Source organism: Ruditapes philippinarum, unplaced genomic scaffold (genome assembly GCF_026571515.1).
Source record: "Ruditapes philippinarum isolate M1 unplaced genomic scaffold, ASM2657151v2 ctg1048_1_1_1_1, whole genome shotgun sequence".
Taxonomy (NCBI): domain Eukaryota; kingdom Metazoa; phylum Mollusca; class Bivalvia; order Venerida; family Veneridae; genus Ruditapes; species Ruditapes philippinarum.
This window is the reverse complement of record NW_026858880.1, coordinates 17,071-32,266: the sequence shown is the minus strand read 5'-3', so window position 1 is coordinate 32,266 and position 15,196 is coordinate 17,071. Positions and strand designations below refer to the sequence as shown.

Below are 15,196 nucleotides of genomic sequence, written 5' to 3'. Positions count from 1 at the left end.
ATAAGAAAACATTGGAGGATTGCCAATTTTTCATCAGGTATTGTGTGAGTCAATAAGCTATTAGTTATGATTGGAATCACATATACTATTCCACAATAACATGGCACAGATAGGGACATACCTTACGATTAAAATCCATATTCCTTGGACAGAACCCCTTGTCCTGGATAACTAGGTCAGCATTTCTTAATTGAAGCGACAGAAAAAAAAACAAAATAAAACTTAAAGATTTAAGTATTTATGCTACCAATAAGTAAATGTATATAATGTAATAGATGGTAAAGTAAAATTTTAAAAACAACCAAAAGTACATTTTTTTTTCACACCACAATGACATAAGCAAACATAATATGTACTTAGATTAACACATGTGGTGTAAAATACACCAGGACAAAGGACAAAAAAATAATCAAATAACACAGCTAAGAATGGTACACAGATTAAAAATGATAATAAAATATATAACTTATTCCAGTATATATAAATAGCACAAATAAGGCGTCACTGCAAGAACAACAACAAGTCACTGTGTTTTACTTTTTTGGCACACCTCCCCCATAAATCATTTACTTACTTCGACTAATTGGAATATCAATTAGTGACTACTTAGCTTTCCTCTCATTACCAATTACTTCTATTTAGCTCACCGATAAAAAGAATTCATGTTTATAGGAATATTTGCAAACAGTTCCATATAGAGAATAAGACAAAACAGTTATACAAAAGCACTGTTAGGGGTATTAAAAATGATTAATATGACAAGTTAAGAAACAAATCACACAAAAATGATGGTAGCATATTAATATTATAATATTTATAGACAATTGCCTTCAACATCAAAATAATATACTTCAAAGCAAATGTTACTATCTAAAAACACCAAAGCAATTTAGAAATTTGAAAAGATAAATTGGTGTCACATTATGTCAAAATTTTGCTTTCAAGTTTTGAAATAATTAATAGGATACATCAATGATGAATGAAGATAACATCATTAATTTCATTTGCATGTTACACCAACTGTACAAAAATCATAATTCTTCTTCAAATACATATCAAATGTAATTAAAACATTTAAAATATGAACTCAAGGCTATAAATTTCTAACAATAATACATCCCATATAGAATTCTTTAATCTTGATCAAAATTAACAAAATATGGTGATAAAACATTTTGGTGTACACATTCTTACTATTATGTTAAAGAAACTTTCAAGAAGAAAAAACTGTTACAGAATCTTTAACAACAAATTTAATATCAGAAATATAAATTCTTTTTTGTCATAATCTTACAAATATCTTTTCTTGATATGTGTTCTTTTAACCACTGCCTCCCATATATCATTGGCCATATTACACTAACTTCAATGTAATAGTACTTCAACCACAAGACAATTGTTAACATGCTATATTTGATTATACCTGATTAACTTACTATCAAATATCATCATTTCATTATGTATATCTCCTCTTTGCATGAAAACTTTCTTCCACAAGAAGATTGTGATCATGTCACTTCTGATTATTCCCCAAGATCTTAGCGTAACATTATCATTTCATATTATCTCCAATTCATTTTTGATTTCTTCTGATCTCTTATACAAAAATATATACAAGAATTTGCATATACTTTCCAAAATTGCCTTGCCCGGTTTATTGTTATAAATAAAATCTTTTTCTTTACATTCTGTTTTAAATGTTACCTGCATATGCTCACATAAATGACATAAATAACATATTACAAATAAACCAAAATACATTAACTGTGTGTGCTTTGTCAATGATGAATAACAAAACAAGCCTGTACTGTATACTTAAATTATAACATGCAAATATAGAAAATAATGTGTAATTACAATATGCTAAACTGTGAGTAGCAAATAACTTCAAACCATGCACTTAACTATTGTCATGTCATTATTTTGTCAAATCATAGCATGTTTTTTTATCTTTCATCAAAATCATGATCTCTCACATGCTTGTTTCTATACCAGACAAAAAAAGTGGGCAGTACCATTATCAGTTACACTCACAGAACAATTCAATGACACTAACGGGCTCATTTCTATGGGGGAAATAACTACTACCATAACAAAATCAAGAAATATTTAAAAATGCTGATGACACTGTTCAATCCTTTTCCTCAGCACTCCCAATATCATATTCCTCTAGAAAGTCAAACTCTTCCTCAATGTCTAAACTTGCAGTTTCCCCTGATCCTCTTCTTGCTTTATGAGCGCCTTCATGACCATGATCATCTACCTCATCATCAGAGTCACTATGAATGCTTGCATATCTATCACCAGAAGACTGCGCCAACCTTGGATTCGATTTTGCCGCCAAATTTTGAAGTGTTCCCATTACAGTGTTCTGAATAGCTGAACTTACCATAGTAGACAGAGCTTGGGTCATAATGTCTTGTTCCCCAGACTGAGCCGCAACTTTACGCTGCCTAGAATCTTTTTTGGACATTCTCTGTCTTTCAGTTCTTGGCAAGTCATGTGCTAAAGTTTCCTCTTCATCTGATTCTTCAAAATGTGAAGGTATGAATCTGATACTATCACCTGAGCTTTCACGACTTGATCTAGGTGGCTCGATGCTTGGTAGATCGTCCAGAAGGTCGTCGTCACTGTGATCCAATATGTCACTAAATGATGGCATTACGTCTATACTGAGAGCAAACTCAGATTCCATTTCCTCAACATGATTATTTTCTGGAAAGGAATTTATCACATATCACTGAAGTCTGTAAAACATTATAATTGTGATTTTATACTGGCTCCATAAAGAGTAGATTTAGGGAAAAGATATAACATGTATAACTTAAAGCAAAAAACTTTGTTTTCAATCAGTGAGCAAAAATAAAACTTGTTTGTTTTCTTTGAAATTGAATAAATCTTACTTTAAAATGATTTTTAAAAAAAATATTTTTCTTGAGTTGACATAACAATTGCTTCAATTTCAAAGTAAGTAAGTTTGATATTTATTTGAAGTAAAAAAAAAATAGCATGAATGCAATTAAATGGGCCACAGGACCATAAAACTTTCAACACATGTAGAGCTAAAACTATTTTGAAGACTTTTTTTTTTGAGCCACTTAAAAATGTTATAAAAGGTAAATTTTATATTAAAAACGAATAGCCCACAAAGTATTTAAAAGCTGCACATAGTTACATGAAGAAAATGTCAGGAAATTAAAATAAACGGCTATAGAGGTTGGTAGTAATGTGACTACAGAATACTTTTCTAATACTTATAGAATTAAAGCAAATAAATGTTAACATTTACATTACAGTATCCTTTTTTTTATTATTTTTGGTCAGATTTATAGACAGACTTACATTAAAGGTCTTATGGGGACTGCAGCTTTGTGAAAGAAGAGCTCAGTTGACCTCTAAGCAGGTGCTAGAGAAGATCACTAACTTCAAAGAATCCAAATTCCCTGACAGAATTTTAACCCAAAGCTGTGAGGGGCAAGAGATTCAAAGTTAATGTAAGTACCAGTAACTTAAGCCTGTCATATGATTATAACAGTGTTGTATATGACCTCCAAAATAAGCTTGGGAGAAAAAAAAAACCCATACATACCATCATCTGAGTTGATAACAGAGGGCTGTTTGGAGAGTGCTGGTGTGAGAGATGTTGAAGGTGTACCACCCTCGTCCTCGCTGTCTGTTATTGCACGGGCTAGAGCTGCTGATATCATTGGATCAGAAGGATAAAAATCCTCAAGGTCGCTTTCGTTATCAGCACATACTGAGCTTGTCAACATTCCTTCATCGTCGGTATTTTCACTGGTTGTTACAGCTGCTCTTTCTAAAATATCAAATACTTCTAATTCATCAACATTGTTTAAACATCTTCTTCTCAATAGATAAAATTTTTAATTGTTACAGTCTACATTTGTTCATGAATTTTCTTTTCTAATTCTAATGTATGTCTAACTATATTAAGAATTAAGGGCTTTGTGGTATAAACAAACCAAAATACAGGTTTGAGACAGATGTTGTGTAAAATTTACAGAAAAACTTTACAGGATGGACTGAAAATTGTCAATATCTGAAATATTTAAAATTCATATTCTGATTTAGTTAAAAAATTATGATAAAAAAAGTTTAATCTTGAAGGTGAAACAAGTTCTTTAACTCTAAATAATCAAATCATGTTCAACCTAACTACCATTGGAGTTATATGGTGACATGGTATGGGTGAACCAAAATTCATTTTTTGGCTCAGTTTGGTTTGAACCTAATCATGTTAATGTATTAAATTACATGAATTAAGTTTAATAGTACTATAACCAGCACTGTCATATTTAGAAACATGGTTGTTTTCATCTCCTGTGTTGAAAAGCAACCATGTACTTGCAGTTTCACTGAAACTCAAGCAATTTTACAGAAACATCCCATATGTTATCATGACTGTAAGATTTTACACAAGATTCACACTAACCTCCTTCATATCTCCACTTATTTTTCACTTTAATTGAATAATCCAGCTTCATAAATATTGGCTCAAATTTCATGTAGATTTTCTTCAATAAATTATGATACTGTAAACATGGCCATAAGATGATGCTCATTACTGCAAATTAAAATAAAAAAAAAGTTCACAATGTAAAGTATAAGATTTGACATAAATTCAGCATTTACTCCATGCAAATAAACAGATCAAGCCACAGATCTTCATAGAACAGCCTTAACATGAAAATACCAAGTGAAAGATGTATCAAAATGTACTGTTTGTTAGTAAATTAATGTAGCCAAAGTTTAATACTACAAATCACTTCAAAAACTTTATAACAGGCATCAAATAATATTTTCAAAGTCACTTGTCCTGTAAATGGAAAAAGATGATAATTATTCTTGCATTATAGTATAACAATGCATGGTTTATCATCCAAATGCTTTGTCATTCATTACTCAGGCCTCTAAGCTTGTTATTATATTCCTGTGCATTTTAAGTGGAATCATGCATTATTCTACAACAATGCACTAAAAATTGATATTTATTTCCTAAGTATTGGTCAACCACCATGACAATGGTCCATCTTTTTAAATATATAGCTACATGTAATAACTAATACAGCTCAACAAAACAGCAACAAAATGTGCATAATTTTACTTTAATTTACATGTATATTTGCCCATAATGAAAAATGACTTACTTATAATATATGACAGCATAACATCTGATATATAATGTCCTATCACAGCCAGACAGGTAAATATGAAACTAGTCTCAATACAAAACTGTAAAAGGAAAAAAATAATCTGGTAATGATATTATGTAAAATGTTGTATTGGTATATAATATTTATTCTCAATTTTGGATTACCTCCTGGAACCAAGTGATTAGCTTTGGCAACCTGTAAGAGCTAGGCAAGCCTGCACAATTGAGCAGCTTAATTTTAACCAGGCTTTATACTTTTTGTTACCTGTTAATAAAATCCCTTAAAATTTAAATGGACTGTTCCAAATTCAAATATGGACAAATAAATTACACATATTCAGCTATATATATATTTGAATAAGTAATAGTTGGTAATGAATTAAGAAAACCAGGAGAATGCCAAATTGGGTTTTATGATGCAGTTTTATACAGGTATTTCACTTTTGTTGATACGAAATCAAATCTTCTTTCAAATAAGTTTATTAAAGTTACAGGAGGCCAAGATGTTATTTTCCCTTCTGAGTAATGTTCTTTTTCCTATTTTTAGAAGCCACTTTCCATTTCCCAAAGCTGGTCTTAACAAATCTGATGAGACAAGACAACAGTTAATTAACTAATGATTTCATGCCTTTAATTAGCTTAATATTCTCTTTCATAATCTCATTTTTCAAGCTTACAACCAGAATAGTTCGTAAACATACATCTGTATCAATGTCTAACTGTAATAGCTTACCTTAAGGGGACGCTCTCTCCTTAATGTTGTCCACCAATTCACACAGTTTAAAAGGTAGCACCATGTTGAACTCAAATGTTTACATATTTCAGGCACACTTAGTAACCTTGGATGTACAGGTGTCCATCTATGTAATCAGATAATAAAATAAATCACTCATATGCTACAATTCAATCAAATTGGAAAAGAAATAATGAAAATCACTTGGCAAGGTTTGAAATTTTCACAAAAGTGCCATAAAAAAGAGGTTATTAAATAAAATTGCAGATGACTCCCACATGTTTTATCCAAAACACTAGAAAGTGCAAGCATATTTTGATGACAAAAGGTAAAACAAAATTATTTTCCTTCATCAGGACCATTTACTTAGTTTTTCCAGCAGACTCAAATTTTTCACTTGACCAAGATCACATTAACGTAAGCATTTTTACTAAACAAACTTCAAAATATGCTTTAATGCTATGATCTAACCTAACAACAGAAAGTTATCACCAGTGACATTGTGTCAGAATATATTACTATAATGTTTTACTTACTCATCTATGTCTGGACTTTTAGGTGGAACTGAAAGGAAAAAACAATCTTTTTATGCTAGTCTATAAACAAGAGGGCCATGATGGCCCTGAGGTCGCTCACCTGTATATAGGCCCCCCCCCCAACCCCCTCCCCCCCCCCACCCAACGTTGCAGGGCCAATTTAACCCAAGGGCTTTTATTTTGCACAAACTTGGTAGACACCCATAAGAAGATGTTTCATGCTAAATATCTAAGCTCTAGCTCATTGGGCTTTTTAAAAGAAGATTTTTTTAAAGTTTTTACTATATACATATAGTTAAAGACAATGACACCCCTGGGGCCGGGCCAGTTTTGACCCCAGGGCTTTTATTTGAACAAACTTTGTAGACACTTACTAGAAGATGTTTCATGCTTAATATCTAAACTCTAGCTATTTGTGTTTTTTCAAAAAGAAGATTTTAAGTTTTTGCTAATCACATATAAAGAAAATCAATGACCCCCCGGGCGGGGCCATTTTGACCCCAGGTCTTTATTTGAACAAACTTTGTAGACACTCACTAAAAGATGTTTCATGCTTAATATCTTAACTCTAGCTATTTGGGTTTTTTCAAAGAAGATTTTTTAAGTTTTTGCTATACACATATAAGGAAAATCAATGACCCCCGGGGCGGTGCCAATTTTGACCCCAGGGCTTTTATTTGAACAAACTTGGAAGACACCTATTAGAACATGTTTGATGCTAAATATCTTAGTCATAGCTCTTTGAGTTCTTTAAAAGAAGATTTTTTAAGTTTTTACTATATGCATATAGGGAAAATCAATGACCCCCCAGGGCGGGGCCAATTTTGACCCCAGGGCTTTTATTTGAACAAACTTGGTAGACACTTATTAGAACATGTTTCATGCTAAATATCTTAGCTCTAACTCTTTTGGTTCTATAAAAGAAGATTTTTTAAGTTTTTACTATATGCATATAGGGAAAATCAATGACCCCCTGGGGCGGGCCAATTTTGACCCCAGGCTTTTATTTGAACAAACTTGGTAGACACCTATTAGAACATGTTTCATGCTCAATATCTTAGCTCTAGCTCTTTGAGTTCTTTAAAAGAAGATTTTTTAAGTTTTTACTATATGCATATAGGGAAAATCAATGACCCCCAGGGGCGGGGCCAATTTTGACCCCAGGGCTTTTATTTGAACAAACTTGGTAGACACCCATTAGAACATGTTTCATGCTAAATATCTTAGCTCTAGCTCTTTGGGTTCTTTAAAAGAAGATTTTTTAAGTTTTTACTAATGCATATAGGGAAAATCAATGACCCCCTGGGGCGGGGCCAATTTTGACCCCAGGGCTTTTATTTGAACAAACTTGGTAGACACTCACTAGAAGATGTTTCATGCCAAATATCTAAGCTCTAGCTCTTATGGTTTTTTAAAAGAAGATATTTAAAGTTTTTTCTTTCGGTTGCCATGGCAACCAGAGTTCTGCATGGAATTAAATTCTTTGAACAATTTTTAAAGGTGATCACCAAAGGACATTCCTGTGAAGTTTGGATGAAATTGGCTTAGTGGTTTATGAGGAGATGTCATTTAAAGTAAAAGTTTACGGATGGACGACGGACGAACGACGGATGGACGACGGCCGGACGAAAAGCGATCACAAAAGCTCACCCTGTCACTTTGTGACAGGTGAGCTAAAAGGTCACAAACTTTGAGACATTTTTCGTAATCATAAAAATAATTGCAATTGGACAATTTTTGGAGCAAACTTCACTGGGAAATAAAAGAGCATCTACATTTGAGCCGCATCACGACAAAACCAACATAGTGCGACCTTTTAAGTAGCAAGCCAATTATTGCCCTCTGCACATCGTCTTATAATAATGATCAGTTGTGACAAGTTATTAAACTTATTTCAAAACATTTTCAGCAGTTAAAAAGTTACGGAGCGGTCACAAAATGTAGACTTTTAATATGAAACGAAGACTTTTTAACATTTGACCTTTAGTGTGACCTTGACCTTGGGGTAGGCAACCCAATTATTGCCCTCTGCACATCATCTCATTATGGCGTATTTCAAAAAAAATTAAGCAGTTAAAAAGTTATGGAGCAGACACGAAATGTAGACTTTTTATTATGAAATGAAGACTTTTTAACATTTGACCTTTAAGTGTGACCTTGACCTTGGGAGTAGCAACCCAATTTTTGCGCTCTGCACATCGTCTCATTATGGTGATTACTTGTGCCAAGTTATTTAAAAAAAAATTCAGCGGTTTAAAAGTTATGGAGCGGACACAAAAGTGTTACGGACGGACGGTTGGACGTCTGACCAAAATGGAATAAAGGGCCATTTCTTTTATTTTCTATTGTTTAATAAAGTGCCAATGGCCCCTTACTCTATTGTTACGGAATAAACTCTATTGTTCCCTTTTGTTCTGTTTAAAGTTAGATGGCCCCTTAACACTATTCGGTAGTGCAGACTGACAGACAAAGGCTATTCCTATATTCCTATTCACTATGCAGAAGGGGATTAAACAAGAGGGCCATGATGGCCCTGAGGTCGCTCACCTGTATATAGCCCCCCCCCCCCCACACCCATAAGAAGATGTTCCATGCTAAACATCTAAGCTCTAGCTCATTGGGCTTTTTAAAAGAAGATTATTTTAAGTTTTTACTATACACATATAGTTAAAAACAATGACACCCCTGGGGCGGGGCCAGTTTTGACCCCAGGGATTTTATTTGAACAAACTTTGTAGACACTTACTAGAAAATGTTTCATGCTTAATATCTAAACTCTAGCTATTTGGGTTTTTTTCAAAAAGAAGATTTTAAGTTTTTGCTATACACATATAAGGAAAATCAATGACCCCCGGGGCGGGGCCAATTTTGACCCTAGGGCTTTTATTTGAACAAACTTTGTAGACACTCACTAGAAGATGTTTCATGCTTAATATCTAAACTTTGGCTATTTGGGTATTTTCAAAGAAGATTTGTTTGATGCTCAATATCTTAGCTCTAGCTCTTTGAGTTCTTTAAAAGAAGATTTTTTAAGTTTTTACTATATGCATATAGGGAAAATCAATGACCCCCTGGGGCGGGGCCAATTTTGACCCCAGGGCTTTTATTTGAACAAACTTGGTAGACACCTATTAGAACATGTTTCATGCTAAATATCTTAGCTCTAGTTCTTTGAGTTCTTTAAAAGAAGTTTTTTTAAGTTTTTACTATATGCATATAGGGAAAATCAATGACCCCCTGGGACCGGGCCAATTTTGACCCCAGGGCTTTTATTTGAACAAACTTGGTAGACACCCATAAGAACATGTATCATGCTAAACATCTAAGCTCTAGCTCTTTGGGTTCTTTAAACAAAGATTTTTTAAGTTTTTACTATATGCATATAGGGAAAATCAATGACCCCCTGGGGCGGGGCCAATTTTGACCCCAGGGCTTTTATTTGAACAAACTTGGTAGACACTCACTAGAAGATGTTTCATGCCAAATATCTAAGCTCTAGCTCTTAGGGTTTTTTAAAAGAAGATATTTAAAGTTTTTTCTTTCGGTTGCCATGGCAACCAGAGTTCTGCATGGAATTAAATTCTTTGAACAATTTTTAAAGGTGACCACCAAAGGAATATTCCTGTGAAGTTTAGATGAAATTGGCCTAGTGGTTTATGAGGAGATGTCATTTAAAGTAAAAGTTTACGGACGCCGGACGGACGCCGGACAAAAAGCGATCACAAAAGCTCACCCTGTCACTTTGTGACAGGTGAGCTAAAAAGGAACTTAAGTGCAGCCATATTTTTTAACATTTTCTTTAACTTGTAAAGCAGAGTAATACTGATATTGTTCTAAGAATTTACCTCTTATTTCTGGCCAAATTTTCTTTTTCCATGTGTGGAGAAAAAATAAAACCATTATCACAGTGCTCAGAGTTGAGTAAAATCTACAACCACTATACATGAAAAACCTGAAAGAAAAGTTTAAAAATAGTTAACTGGAGGTGAAAGTATTCCTGTAAGCCTTCCAGGAAAAGAAATTACAAAAGGAAAAATCAACACTTCACATTGATAACCAACAAGAATTTGTAAACGAGTTACCAACATCCCCCACCTCAAGGAAGTTTTATATGAAGCACACAATAGTATTATTTCGTAAGTTTGAGGTAAGGTTCTTGACTTCCAGTGCAAAATATTGATATATACTAGATCTGCAAATGCAACAATACATTTATCAAATAACTCACAAGTACACTTCAACAGAATTACATTTAAGCAGTTTTGATCACTAAAAATAAGAACATGTAGGGAGATAATTAAAAAGAATTTAAGATGGAGTCATGGTTCTTATGCAGGGAACATCCTCTTGATGTTATCTATTAATAATTCAATTTTCACTGAAATCTCTTGCAGTTATTCTCTGGACAAGGAAAATACAGACCATATTAAGCTTTTAAATTCAACTTAGTTCAAGTGTAACCTTGACCTTGGTTTCTGAGCATGACCTTGGTAGTAGAGAACTGGTTTCTGCACATGACCAATTGTCTTAATATGGTGAATGTTTGTGCAAAGTTATTTCAAAATCCTTTGATGAATGGAAAAGTTGAGCCTACATGTGTTATAGATTATGTATGAATCACGCACTTAATAGAGCGTTGTCAGGCACATTCCAGTCACACATTTTGACATTAAGTTCTGAATGCACTGTTAATTTGATATGAATGTTACTGGAATGTGCCTGAGTTGACAATGCTCTATAAAGTGCGCAATTTATACATAACCTGCAACACAAGCTTTGTTCCAAGTGTTCCATCATTAAATGTAAACAAACTGATTATGAAAATTCTTGCGGTCTATTGCATTGGCAAAGTTTATCGACAAAATGCAGGGCGAGTAGCATAGCATGCAGGATGAGAAAAGTGGTTCTGAATTTTTTTTTATCCCTGATGAACCAACACAAATTCACCTCTATCAGACAATAATACATATCAAGGTGTACATTTGTGCCTATTTATTTCAAAATCCCTTGGTACGTGGCTGAGTTATAGAGTGGACACAAAATATACCATCCATCAGACAATTTTGACCATTGATCTTCAAGTGTGACCTTGAACTTGGAGTTATGGGTCTGGCTTTTGGCATGACAAGTTGTCTTGTTATGGTGAACATTCTACAAAGTTATTTCAAAATCCCTTGGATGAAAAAGTTATTGACCAGGCAAAAAATGTACCCTTCATTAGAAAATGTTGACATTTGATCTACAAAGGCATCCTTTACCTTGGCTTAAGGGGTCTGGTTTTTTCACATGCCACATCGTCTTTTTATGTTGAACACTTCTGCAAAGTTTTTTCAAAATCCTGTGGTTGATGAAAATCGTATGGACTGATCACGAAACATACCCTCCGTCAGACAGTATTGACCTTTGATCTCCAAGTGTGACCTTGACCATGGAGTAAGGGGTTATTTTGCATGACACACTGTTTTATTAAAGTAAACATTTGTGCCAAGTTATGGACCATACACAAGTGTGATAGATAGACAGACAGACAGATGGACGAGCAACCAAAATGGAATATAAGGGACCATTTCTTTTGTTTAATAGAAGCTAGAGCGACATTTAGAGTTAAGCACATGTGTACTCCTGAAGGTTGACAAAAATATTAATGTATCAAATAAAAATATTAAAATTTGAATAAATGATAGGTTTTATAGACCTACTTTATACAAATTTGGGTCAAACCAACTGCTTTCTTGATACATACCAGAAAATACAGTGAACACCTGCTATCATGGCAGTGCTTTTCATTGGATTCTCCCAGACCAGTAAACTTTGTAATTTCATTATTGTTGGCTCCAGTGGGCTCAAAACTTCCTGAAATGTTTCTATAAAATATGCCAATTTTTCTTCACTTTCAGACTTTTCGCTGTTATCTTTTGACTTGTCCATTTCGACAAGTGTTGATGAGCGAAATAAAAAAGCAACTGAATTGTTGATAAAATTGAATTTGTTTTTAACTGATTAAAAGACAGATGTAAAATTATTAAAGGTTTATTCTAAGACATTTCAATTTCCTATCTGATTTTCATCATTTGTTGACATTTTGCGCAGTCACAGACTGGTTCCTCCGCTGCAACTTGATTGAACAAATAAAGAACGAAAAGAAGAAGAAATGTATTAATGAAGGGTTTCCAGTGTAAGGTAATAGGGTTGGGTTTTTTTTTATATCCAATTTCATACTTATAAATAGTATATACAAAGTATTCCTAGTAAAATTTACATCATTTTGATTATTTAGTATAGACAATCCAGTTTCAGTGACGTTTGAAAACATGGTATCAGAGTTTGAAAGTGTTTATAGACAGTTGGATTGTCAATATAAACATAATTCCTGAATGAAGCTTTAAAGAAAGTGGTCAGACCTAAAATATTAAACTACTTTACATACATGTATAGTAGCATACAGATTTCCCTGAAATCCACCCTCCTTTATATAAGCATTTTCCTTATTACTTTTATAACACATACAGAACACTCAATTACATTCTGTGTCCAAAAATTCTATCAAACCCTCTCGTTTTTCATGTTTGTGTTCTGTATCTTGTTTTTGATGTGGCTTATTTTTAGAATTAATTTTTACCATTACGCAAACCATATGCTTTGGCCACTGTCTAATGCCTCTGTGTTAGAAACCGAGTGGGGAGTGTCTTAAATAGGGCTCATTATATACCTGTAAATGAAATAAGGGGTGGTTTGGATACTAAATGAAAAAAATATTTATATTATTTGCTCTTAAAAATACCGATAAAACTAAACTTAACAGGGTTTCTAATAAAAATAGATCTTTTCAATTTTAAAAGCGGGTAAGGACCACAATAACCATGGGTAAATGCATACTGTTGTAAGAACTTTTGGCCCAACCCTTTTGCATGTAGGCTGGATGATTATTGATGATTATGTTTCTAAAATTGTGAATTTGTGTATCGTGCGTATAATTATACATTGTACAAAAGAAATATAATAAAACTAAAAGATTAAAACATAGGAGTAACTGAAACTGTTTGTTTTTTCCTGTTGTGTCTTTTTTTTGTCTGATCATTCCATTGTTAATAACAATTAAAAAATCTATCTGTGTTTTCTGTTAAACCTCTCTTGTGTTCATCAATATGTTTTACTTTTTTGACATTTCCTTTTCTTTTTGTTCCTTCATATGTGACATGCTCTAGCTTAATCTTTGACTTTGAAATCAAAATATTGATTTCTTTTATAATTTTACGTATATAAAATTGTTTCAGGCCTTTTCCTAGCCATTTTAGTGAAAAGTACATTGCCCCGTTTCGGAAATTTTGTGTCGTACCTTTTGAAACCTCCTTTATGCTCTTTTGGCATAGTATTCTGAATTGTGCTAAACTGTTAAACATATAAATCATATTAAAAATACATTTAAATTTGAAAAACATGTGTCTGATACCATATACTGAAATGAATTCAAACAAAATTTGTTTGTTTTGATATCGAAAATTTCAGTTTAATTGAGATTTTTTAAGATTGAGAAAAAATAAGCATATTTGCCATTTGGAATGGGTCTTGTAATCTGACTTATAGTGACACTGGAAAATGCATGTGTTTCAGTAATCTAAGGTACCACATGACCACCTCTTGATCAATTAACATTATACCTTTTCTCTGTTAATAAATAGTGTTAAGCGCTGGTTGCACCGGATTTGTTTGGGGTCTTTAATGTTTAGTTTAATTATATGTTATAGTTTTTTTTATTTTTTAACAACATTAGAGAGTTGACCTTCCCAGAGGTCTTTAAAGCGTTCAATAATTGTAATTAACAGACTGTCTACTCACTGCATAAAAATTTAGTTAATGTGCCATTTATGTATAAGAGAAAGAAAAAGCGTCTGTGCACCACCGACCCTGGCGGACTTCAAAATTCACTGGTATAGCTTAAGAGATAGATCTATCTAATATGTATTACAGATTGGTGCCTCTCATCTTAGAAACTTTTGACCCATTTAGCCTCCCCCTGTTGTTGTTGTTTTTTGTGTGTGTTTTTGTATTTGGTTTTTGTTAGATTTTTTATTGGCAATACTGATGCGGAAAGGTCGTTAACTATGATGTAACAATGGTCGTGATAAAGAGTTTTACAGACTAAACCTATTAAGGAAATTGGTCAGTAGTTTATGTGGTTTTACCTGTCACGTTTCCTCTATTAGAGCTGTATTTGTACATTTCCATTGTTGAGGATTACTTCCATAATTTTATGAAATTCCGAAGATTCTTCAGAATTTTATGAAGCTCTAAAGAATAGGGGAGAGTACATGTGTCAGCGATAGGGATGATGATTATTGGCTTTATATTATCAGGGTCACACCCATTTGATACTTTGTGTTGATTCCAAAAGTTTTTTTCTATGCCTTTCCCACTTCTTGCGGTCTTGAGCATTCTTGAGTTTTTTTTTATTGATTGTTGTCATATGACACATCGCATCAAAAATGTCCTTGAGCTTCGTTTTACAATATGGGGCAAAATTTGACTCGTCGCAAATGCTCACAAAATCTTATTTAACTTTTATTTTTAATTATTAGATATTATTTATATATGTGTATTCATCTTTAGTTTGATATAATATGTTTATTACCATTGTAAAGTTAAAATAAGTTCTAAGTATATGTTAGTGTTCATCCGTGCTGTTCTACAGAGATTAGAAACTTCGACGGGAGCGATAGCGACATGAGAATGTTTCTAATTTCTGTAGAACAGCTA

At 33.0% G+C, this 15,196-nt stretch overlaps 1 protein-coding gene across 1 annotated transcript; it reads right to left on the bottom strand.

The window, feature by feature from the left end:
- Positions 1–222: 222 nt before the first annotated feature.
- Positions 223–12,524, bottom strand: LOC132754559 (reticulophagy regulator 3-like). The gene is made up of 8 exons (XM_060745205.1): positions 12,186–12,524; positions 10,288–10,394; positions 6,443–6,470; positions 5,907–6,033; positions 5,169–5,253; positions 4,454–4,585; positions 3,590–3,817; positions 223–2,715 (listed from the first exon to the last, which is right to left on the bottom strand). The coding sequence occupies exons 1-8, from the start codon at positions 12,368–12,370 to the stop codon at positions 2,132–2,134; spliced, it is 1,476 nt and encodes a 491-aa protein (XP_060601188.1). The 5' UTR covers positions 12,371–12,524; the 3' UTR covers positions 223–2,131.
- Positions 12,525–15,196: the final 2,672 nt, after the last annotated feature.

Bases quoted from the DNA above. Each gene is read 5' to 3' on its own strand.
- LOC132754559 (XM_060745205.1), bottom strand. From the start codon at position 12,370: ATGGACAAGTCAAAAGATAACAGCGAAAAGTCTGAAAGTGAAGAAAAA. The intron at 6,034-6,442 runs GTAAGTAAAACA...CTGATTACATAG, and splicing joins AAAAGTCCAGACATAGATGA to ATGGACACCTGTACATCCAA. The intron at 3,818-4,453 runs GTTAGTGTGAAT...TTGATATTTTAG, and splicing joins TAAGTGGAGATATGAAGGAG to AAAGAGCAGCTGTAACAACC.